Source organism: Apis dorsata, unplaced genomic scaffold (genome assembly GCF_000469605.1).
Source record: "Apis dorsata unplaced genomic scaffold, Apis dorsata 1.3 scaffold_517, whole genome shotgun sequence".
NCBI classification, from domain to species: Eukaryota; Metazoa; Arthropoda; class Insecta; order Hymenoptera; family Apidae; genus Apis; species Apis dorsata.
The window spans coordinates 588,228-598,148 of NW_006263742.1; the positions used below are offsets into that span (position 1 = coordinate 588,228).

The 9,921-nt window shown below is 28.6% G+C and overlaps 2 protein-coding genes across 4 annotated transcripts in view; one reads left to right on the top strand and one right to left on the bottom strand.

Annotated features, from left to right (window-relative positions):
- The window catches only part of LOC102675919, a 41,916-nt gene that overhangs the window by 29,375 nt on the left and 2,620 nt on the right, over positions 1-9,921 (top strand). For all 3 annotated transcript variants that reach the window (XM_006620545.2, XM_006620547.2, XM_006620546.2), the window contains exons 2-4: positions 6,223-6,304; positions 9,317-9,578; positions 9,811-9,920. In XM_006620545.2, the coding sequence (XP_006620608.1) occupies positions 9,339-9,578; positions 9,811-9,920 (350 nt within the window). In that variant the 5' untranslated portion in view covers positions 6,223-6,304; positions 9,317-9,338. The remainder of the gene's footprint in view (positions 1-6,222; positions 6,305-9,316; positions 9,579-9,810; position 9,921) is intronic.
- LOC102675783 (defensin-2) lies at positions 3,046-7,730 on the bottom strand. The gene is made up of 3 exons (XM_006620544.2): positions 7,465-7,730; positions 6,478-6,722; positions 3,046-3,074 (listed from the first exon to the last, which is right to left on the bottom strand). Exons 1-2 carry the CDS (start codon positions 7,562-7,564, stop codon positions 6,511-6,513), a joined length of 312 nt encoding a protein of 103 aa, XP_006620607.1. The 5' UTR covers positions 7,565-7,730; the 3' UTR covers positions 3,046-3,074; positions 6,478-6,510.

Genomic DNA, 9,921 nt, shown 5'->3' on the forward strand with positions numbered 1-9,921 from the left:
TAAATTAAATCATTATTCGATGATATTGATATCGTGTCGTTGGATATGTAACATAACCTAAAAAACAATGAAATTTTTAATAATAAAAAAAAAATTCTCATCTTCGTGGTGATATAACTCATAAATAATATAAGTACACAGTATTGAGATAATTTTGTATCTCGTTAAATTAATTTATCGTTTATTTCAATGAGANGTGTCGTTGGATACGTAATATAACCTAAAAAACAATGAAATTTTCAATAATAAGAAAAAAATTCTCATCTTCGTGGTGATATAACTCATAAATAATATAAGTACACAGTATTGAGATAATTTTGTATCTCGTTAAATTAATTTATCGTTTATTTCAATGAGAGTATAAATATTAAAGATCGTCGTTAAAAAAAAAAGGAAAATCTATAAAATATCATTGTAACATTAACAACAACGATATCGATATTTCATTCCTGATTATTTTCCTAACGAGAGAAAATATTGACGATACGTAACAATAACAAATAATAAATTGAAGTGAATTCCCTTCTTGGCTGGAAAGTTAATAAAGAGCGAAATATCGGTGGATCGATAATTGAAATATTAAATATATATTATTGTGGCACGTGTTTTGAATTTAGAATTTAGTTCAAGGGCGTGGTTAAATGAATTTTTGAATTTTAAATTTTCGTGTAAATTAATTAACCTTCCTTATTAATTATCAATTATTGTCATTTTATTAATTAGATTTTAACTTTATTTTTCAAGACAAAATTTTAATGAAAAGATTTTAATTACACTACGAGGCAATGAGTCAAAAGAAGTAAACAAGCCATACTCTTTAATATTGATAATCGTTATATTATATTTCGATAATTACATAATCATCTCGATTTAATGAAACTATTGTAAGTTGAAATTAAATATTAAATAATTTGATTTAATAAGTTTTACAAAGTACAAAGAACTCGTACAGAGATCAATTAATATCATAGGTATTCAATTGCTGTTTATTAAACCATAAGAAATTTGTGCATCAAATTGTAGAGTAATTTAATTTCTTTTGTAATATATTTGTCCCCTTAATTAAGATATTAAAACGAAGAGCATTATTTAATTAAAACTATTGTGCAATATTAATCCATTTTGCAAATACAGGTAATGCAAAAATTTTCAATAATTATAAACGAAACAACTTGAATCGTTTAATTAAAAATAAAATTCACAAATCATCTTCCATTTATCATCGATTAAAATATTAATTAAAATATTAAAATTATTCAAATTACAAAATCACGACAAGTTAATTTATTAAGTAATCTCATTTACATGGTGCAACGAAATATATATCTACTCGACGCAATAATAATTTCACCAACAAAACGAACGAAATTAAGGAGAGAGCAAAAGCTCAAACTTAACTCTCAATATATTAATCTGGAAGAAATTTGCTGGAATAATTAACGGCGATTTAACATTGCCACCTCGAATCGAAAATACGGAGACTTCCATCCATTTCCACTCTGGAAACGAATTACGACCAACTTTAATATTCTTAACTCGGATAATACTTTGCGCAAAGAATCGAAAAGGAGGAAAGTTTGAGTTATCGAGGCGACGATTTCTTCTCGCTTGAAAAACCCTTTCGAAAAAATTTCGCGGCCATTTTCTTTCTCGCCGTGTTGCCAAGTTTCACTTGACACGTAATAAATACTTATCACGGGAGAATGAAGTAACTTGGGTCTTGAAGGGATCGCGTGGTTTTTCTTTTTTCAGAAATATTAATGGTAATACAAGAGGTCTAGAAATAGCCTAGCCGAGTACATTCTCTCCTTTACATATGACGTCACGAAGGGTTGTTTCAACCGTCGGATATTGCAAACAACGGGTGACGTCAAAATGCATCGTGGTGTGATGTAAAAGATTACACGTGTGAGCATCGGTTGTACGCACGAGGGAGTCGTAAGGTCTAAGATTAGCAAGTTTTATTATATGCAGAGTGATTCATAAGTGTCATAAGTTAATCTCTCAAGAGCAAAGTTATTCTTAAGTGAATATTCTTGCGTGTATGTATATTAATATTATAATAGAAAATTTTTTTAAATTATTCTAAATAATATATATATTATAGTAGAATTTAAAAAGAGTACAAGGTTAATGTAGTAATATAACGTAATAAAGATGAAAACTCGAAGTCCAAAAATTCCAATAGAGCTATTTATATCATAAGTATCATAGGAATTTAATATTATCCCCCATAAAATTTACTAGAAACTAGAACATTAACTCCTCTATACAATTTAATTTTATGAAAAAAGAGAAATAGAGGAAATTAATTACACAATTATTATATCTTTGTTCACACGTTCCTTCCAATGGCATGAGTTTATGAAATCGAATTCGATAAAAAAGAAAAGAAAAGGAAAGTTGAAAATATAAAAAATAAGAAGTGACATAGAACTCGTTTTAATAAGATTCCCTTTCGATAACTCGAAAACTCGATGTTGACACACGTTCCTTTCAATGGCATGAGTTTATGAAATCGAATTCGATAAAAAAGAAAAAAGAAAAGAAAAGGAAAATTGAAAAAATAAAAAATAAGAAGTGACATAGAACTCGCTTTAACTTTGTACCTGTAAGGGTGAACCGTGGTCGCGAGCCACGATCGATAGACTATCTAAAGCTGCACTCACCAGGTCTTTGCTTTATTGGATATCACTCGATCTTATCTTTCAAGGAATCGCATTCGAGTGTAGTCGATTGATTGGAACAGAGGCCCAGGTTCGAATCGCCTCCCCCCCTCCCTTTTTTTTTCTTTCTCCTTTACCTGAATTTTGCAATAATCGAGAACAATCCTCTTGGATGGAAAATTTTATTCTTTTCCTCCTCTCTACTCTCGTACTTTCAATTTATGTAATTTTTTTTTATTATTGAATTAAATTTTTCAAGTAAACGGTGTAATTTTAAATATTTGATCAATTATTAAATATTCGGATAGATTTTTGGATTAAACAAAAAAAGAAAGGGTTTTTTAATTTAATATTGCAAACAGATTATCATTTATTTCTTACGAAACTTTTGGAAAAAAATCTTGGAAAGTTTTGCAGGGAATTGAATTGAAAACTTTAACCGTGCTGGTCGAATTCGTGACTTATGATTATGCACGTAGTTGGGGACAGTTGCGAAGTAAATTGCAAAGTTCGAATAAATTGACAAAAGTGAGTAAGAGGAAGGGTAAGGGGGAGGAAACGAGGTTAAAGGATCAATTTATTTTGCTGTTAAAAGAAATAATAATCCTTCACTTTGTCACCTGTACTTTGTTCGAGAAGTTATCGCTATTGTAAGTGATAATAGTCGATCTATGAGAAGCACTTGTTGGCTGATTAGTTATCGAGTAATACTACTTATTCGATTTACGCCCGATCTTCATTGCTTCGTCGCAATGAAGAAAATTTGTTATTACTTATTAAACTGGGGGGGGAGAATGTACAGTCAATCTTTCGCAATATTAATGAATATAATAATATTATCAATATTATTATAAATTTATCATTATTATTATAAATTTATTATCAATATAATAAATTTTCTTTTTTTCTTTTTTCGATGAATAATAAATTGTCAACAACAATGGAGTGACAACAGGAGGAACGATTGACGATATTTGTACATTTTCTTTTTTCTCTTGTAAAAGTTTTACAAGATTTGTAAAAAAAAAAAGGAAAAGAAAGAAAAGAAAGAAAAAGATAAACTCGAAGAGTTCAACTGTTCTTCAACTTCATCCCCGCAAATTGAAAATTCTGAGTGACGTACCCCATTTCTGTTGATCATTTTAACAGTCATTTAGAGGAGGATATTACTTTCTGTAAATACGTGAATTTCAATTTAACTTGGCGGCCACGCCAAAATGAATAGATAATGCAGGCCGTCATATTACGGTAATTCTCATTTATTTATCACTATTTATTCCAATTTCACATCTATCGTTTCCCCTTGTAGCCAATATTTATTTAAATTTTAATCAAACGAAAATATCACTTAATATTTGTTTAAAATCAAATCTTATGATTTATATTTTATAATATTTTAAAATAAAATTATCACATTCTTTAATCTTGTTCAATTTACGATAAAAATTGAAAAGAAAAATATTTAAACTTCGTTTATTATTAAAAATTCTATTATTTTTTTATATGGCATTAAACAATAAAAAAACAAATTCGAAGATGTTGCAAACTTTAATTTAGAAATTTAGAAATTTTCGACATGAAAATTTATACAGAGGAGATTTGAAACAAGAAATAGTCTAATTCCAATGATGCCAACATTGTGCCGAGAATTGTGCGTTTGGCGTTAAACATCAAAGCCGTCGAAATTTCAGAGATGTACGAGTTGTTGTACACATCACGTTGTTGTATACGTCAAACGTTGCTTGATTCGATGAAATGCAACCTCTACTTTGCTCGATTTGTCACGGATTAGTGGCACCGTGGAAACAAGCTTTATATTTAGACTTCAAAGGCGTCGATAAAATATATATATATACTCTAAACAGAAAGAATTTTCAAAAACTTCCAAACCAAATGAAGAGCTTTGAAAATGGAAAAAATTTTATATTAAATTGAAAAAAGGCAGAAGAAAATTTTGTAATTAACACTTGTGCGTTAAAATAGTCCTCTAAACAGAAAGAATTTCCAAAAACTTCCAAACCAAATGAAGAGCTTTGAAAATGGAAAAAATTTTATATTAAATTGAAGAAAGGGAGAAGAAAATTTTGTAATTAATTTGTGTATTAAAATAGTAAAATATATATATATATCCTCTAAACAGAAGGAATTTCCAAAAACTTCCAAACCAAATGAAAAGCTTCAAAAATGGAAAAAATTTTATATTAAATTGAAGAAAGGCAGAAGAAAATTTTGTAATTAACAATTGTAATTAAAATAGTAAAATATATATATATCCTCTAAACAGAAAAACTTCCAAATCAAATGAAGAGCTTTAAAAATGGAAAAAATTTTATATTAATAATAAATTGAAGAAAGGCAGAAGAAAATTTTGTAATTAACAATTGTAATTAAAATAGTAAAATATATATATATCCTCTAAACAGAAAAACTTCCAAATCAAATGAAGAGCTTTGAAAATGGAAAAAATTTTATATTAATAATAAATTGAAGAAAGGGAGAAGAAAATTTTGTAATTAATTTGTGTATTAAAATAGTAAAAGATATATATATATATCCTCGAAACAGAAGGAATTTCCAAAAACTTCCAAACCAAATGAAGAGCTTTGAAAATGGAAAAAATTTTATATTAATAATAAATTGAAGAAAGGGAGAAGAAAATTTTGTAATTAATTTGTGTATTAAAATAGTAAAATATATATATATATATCCTCGAAACAGAAGGAATTTCCAAAAACTTCCAAACCAAATGAAGAGCTTTGAAAATGGAAAAAATTTTATATTAATAATAAATTGAAGAAAGGGAGAAGAAAATTTTGTAATTAATTTGTGTATTAAAATAGTAAAATATATATATATATATCCTCGAAACAGAAGGAATTTCCAAAAACTTCCAAACCAAATGAAGAGCTTTGAAAATGGAAAAAATTTTATATTAAATTGAAGAAAAGGAGAAGAAAATTTGTAATTAACATTTATGCGTTAAAATAGTAAAAAATATATATATCTCTAAACAGAAAGAATTTCCAAAAACCAAACGAAGAGCTTTGAAAATGGAAAAAATTTTATATTAATTGAGAAGAAAATTTTGTAATTAATACTTAAAATAGTAAAGTATATATGTGATTATTAATCAACTTCAATGATCTTAATATATTTTGTCGATATGTTTCCACCATTTTGAAGCTGATCCAATTATCCGGATCAAAGATAAATTAGTGTACATCTGTTTGCGAGGATATCTGTTCGAAATATGGCAGGATGTGTAATAATATTAAGTATCGCGAATGTGTCGTGCATCGACATACAGATTTTCCAATTTCCAGTTTATTTAATTTATGGAAAAGCGAAATGTATTAATATATTAAAAAAAATTAATCAATTAATCAACCGAATGTCCACGATTTAAAAATTGAAATAAACAAATAAATTGTTTGAAAATTTAATTTCAGCATCATCGAGAAACTTGTACATTCTCGATTTTGATAAAAATTATTATAAATAATGTTATCTATATTTGTCGTTTATTTTTCTAATAAATTTCTTATCTCTTTTTCAGATTATCCTTGAAGGAGGGGAAACAATTTGAAGAATAAAAAGCTCTTATGGGTGTCTAAGCACACTGAACATTACAATACTCGGTAAGCGAGTAAGAAAAAAATTATTAAAAGAAATTGAAAAAATTCCTTTACTTTTAAAAATCTAACAAAACACAAAATGATTCTTTTAATCGATTATGATATACAAAGTATATTTATGGAATATTTTAAAAAATGATTTTATTCATTATATAATGGAAAGTATTGTTTCAAGATGAACAGATCGATACAATCAATTTTCGAACGATTCACATTCGACAGATGCACACGCCATTTCTGCAACTATCACCTTTACGTCGTTGAGCTAAACATCTGATAGCGCAGGCTGAATGATTAATGCTCAGCCATTTTGATTGCCACGATAAAACGTTGCACGTTACCCTTCGATGTCGTAGTAGTAGCGGTTCGTTGGAATCTATCAATTCTGTATCTGGTTCTATATTTTCTTCCTCAATTTGTCCTAGTGAAAAATTCAAATCTTGGATTTTATTCGTTTATCTAATTTATGTAACTTATTTTTAATTGATTTTAACTTATTCATGTTTTCGATGTTATTGATTGATTTATTATTAATTTTGGCAATAAAACAAGAAAATTTTAGGATGAGATTTCGTTTTAAAATTTGTTTCTCGAGTAAACAATAATTAAAAGATAGATACAATAGATAATAATGTCTGTATTAATAAAACTTGTCATTAATTTTTTACTAGATTCTAGTAAAAAAAAATATAACAGTTTTAAAAATTCGATTATTTAATTTACTTCATTATTTCGATTATTTTTCTTTTAACGATACAAGAAAATTTATTTGATATGATAAATAATATACGTAAATCATTGTATCTATTTTTTAATTATTCTTTACTCGAGGAACAAATTTTAAAACTGGCAATAAGAAAATTTTAGGATGACAAGATAATAATGTCTGTACTAAAACTTGTCATTAATTTTTTACTAGATTCTAGTAAAAAAAAATATAGCAGTTTTAAAAATTCGATTATTTAATTTATTTCATTATCGATCATTTTTCTTTTAACGATACAAGAAAATTTATTTGATATGATAAATCGTTGTATTTATCTTTTTTTTAATTATTCTTTACTCGAAGAAATTTTAAAACGAAATCTAAAAAATATTTTACACTCTCTAACGTTCTCGACGATTAAAATAAACGTAGTTCAAAAAAAAAAAATAGTATTCACTCAACTCGTAAATCGATTCATCGTAAACAACTTCAGAAACACTTGCGCAAGATACGTAAACGATAACGACGAGAATCGCAAAAAGTACAAAGACCTTCATCTTCCCTCGCACAAAGCGCTATTATACCTCGATTAAATTGAGAAGATAGCGATGTTCTCCTCGAGATCCCTAAGTTAAGATTTACGTTCGAATGATGGTGGTTTATATACGCGATTGAATCATAGGGGAAAAAAAAAAACACTAAAATTCCGTTGACTTCAATTTTCCTTTCCACTTCCGTCTCCTGCAAAAATTTCTTGCCGCGACTCGTCGTGGAAATCACATCTATGCAATCTCGTGCGTGTTTTCTTACTTATTTCGTTATTATAATTATTAATTTCAAAAGTTTTAGAAAGATTAAAATTTGATGAACTCGATGTTGGAGAAAGAAAGATATTTCGTCGTCTATCGTTTTATTTTGTTTCAGAAGAAGATGTAATGATTCTCTAAATAAATTTGATATTTTCGTATATTTTATACAAGTTTTTTTTACTAATGAATAAAAGTTTTGGATAAAGGGAGGATACGTGAAGGTTGTCTCGAATATTTAATAGTTTTAGATTTTGTTTAAACTTTTTTAAATGATAATGAACTCTGACTTTATTTGTTTATTTAGAATAAACAAATTTTTGAGCGCAATAAAAAAAGACAATTAGAAAATTAATTCTTCTTTCTAAATTTAAGATTATTAAAAATCATGAGACATTAAAAAATTACGCGTTTAAATATTATTTTGTTTTTAAAAAAAAAAAAAGTGAAAATTTCAATTAACAAGAAAAATACGTTTTTCAATTTAATAAAAGTATACAATGAACCAGGATCGAGGACGAGGATAAAGAATTTCATTATTCGATACCGTCTGGCGAATCCTTGTTATCTCAAAATATTTGATCAAATTCAAAAGCCAGATCACGACGTTGTCCTCGATCCAAACCTTATTAAGTTTAATCGAATGAAGTTTTAAGTATAGGTTGCCTCAAATTTTCACTCCCTTTATAGGTAAAGAAATCATTCGGCTCGATGATCCGTGAAGAAAAGATTAGCGATAGTTGCCTGATTTTATCGACGAAAATAAATCATACGTGCACAACGTCGAATCGATATCGTCGTCCACGTAAAGGACGATCTTGTTTTCCGGAATTCCACGTCTTTTTAATGCATGGAACTGTCAAACTTTCCAAATTTAACATTCACGAATATATATATATATATTTTTTACATTTATTGTAATAAAATATATTGAAATATTCGAAATGCAATGGAAACGGAAAATGATGGGTGAAGAAAATGGGGTTGAAGTAGAAATTTGAAAATTATTCTTCAATTTTTGAAGGATATTTGAGAAATGAAATATTAATTCCAGAGAGAGAGAAATAAAATCGCGAACTTTGATTTTTTGATATTGATACACTGATATAACATGTACAGAGAGATACATTTCGAGACGAAAAATAACGAGAGCGATTTAACCGAAAGAGAATATCGACTCGCAACATTTATTCCGAGCACGTGATGCATGTGCATGTTTGCGCAATCTGTTTTTAACAGGCGAAAAACTCCGCAATGCACAACTAAAGCGAAAGTACTGTGGGAAAAAAAGTGAAATGTAGAACGTTAAAAATAAAAACAATATTTTCTCCCTTCATATTTCACAAAACTCACGTATCAATGACAAAAAATTACGTGTCATTTATTTAAAAAAAAGAATCGAGCAAATATAAATTATTACATTTGTAGGAAAAATGGATTGGGATCAATATAACATGTCTTCGATTCGAATAAAATCAGTGACGAAAATTTTCTTATTTTTAGACGGGAGTTTCTTCGAAACAAGATGAGAAAGCAATCGTACAGCTCGAATTTGAGCACCGGAAGTTGTGGCGAGCCACAGATCATCGTGGAGGAAAGCACGTTGGGGGAGGAGGAAGCGGAATGGCGGAGGAACGAATCGCCTCCACGATGCATGGATCCCGATTCGCCATCCTTGAATCCTTATCTATTGTCCCCTTGGAGAGAAACGAGGAAGCATTCTCTACCGACACCGCAATGTACTTCCGGTATAACCGCATCACAGGTACGACGATTATACGCTTAAACCGCATCCCCTTCCTCGATAATGTATTTTTAATGCGTGTGTTTTAGGATCAGCTGACTATTATTGTGATATCTGTACGATACGTTTCAAGAGAAATCTATCGATCTTTTATTTATTTTTTTTTCTTTTTATAATAATAATCATTGTAAATAATAAAAAGAACAGTTATTAAGAGAAAGAAAATTTCGTATTAAATTTTTCACATCAACAGGTGAGACGATTGAGCGAACGTGGCGGTGAATCAGGGCCATCTGCGAGGGAAGCCGCTTTCCTGTCCACCCTCTCTCAAGCACCAGCCCCTCAGCCAGGCGGCCGAAGGCAC

What these genes read in the sequence shown, in the direction of transcription:
- LOC102675783 (XM_006620544.2), bottom strand. Translation starts at nt 7,564, where the DNA reads ATGAAGGTCTTTGTACTTTTTGCGATTCTCGTCGTTATCGTTTACGTA. An exon ending in TGAATCGATTTACGAGTTGA is followed by an intron (nt 6,723 to 7,464) that starts GTGAATACTATT and finishes ATTTTTCACTAG; the next exon opens with GACAAATTGAGGAAGAAAAT.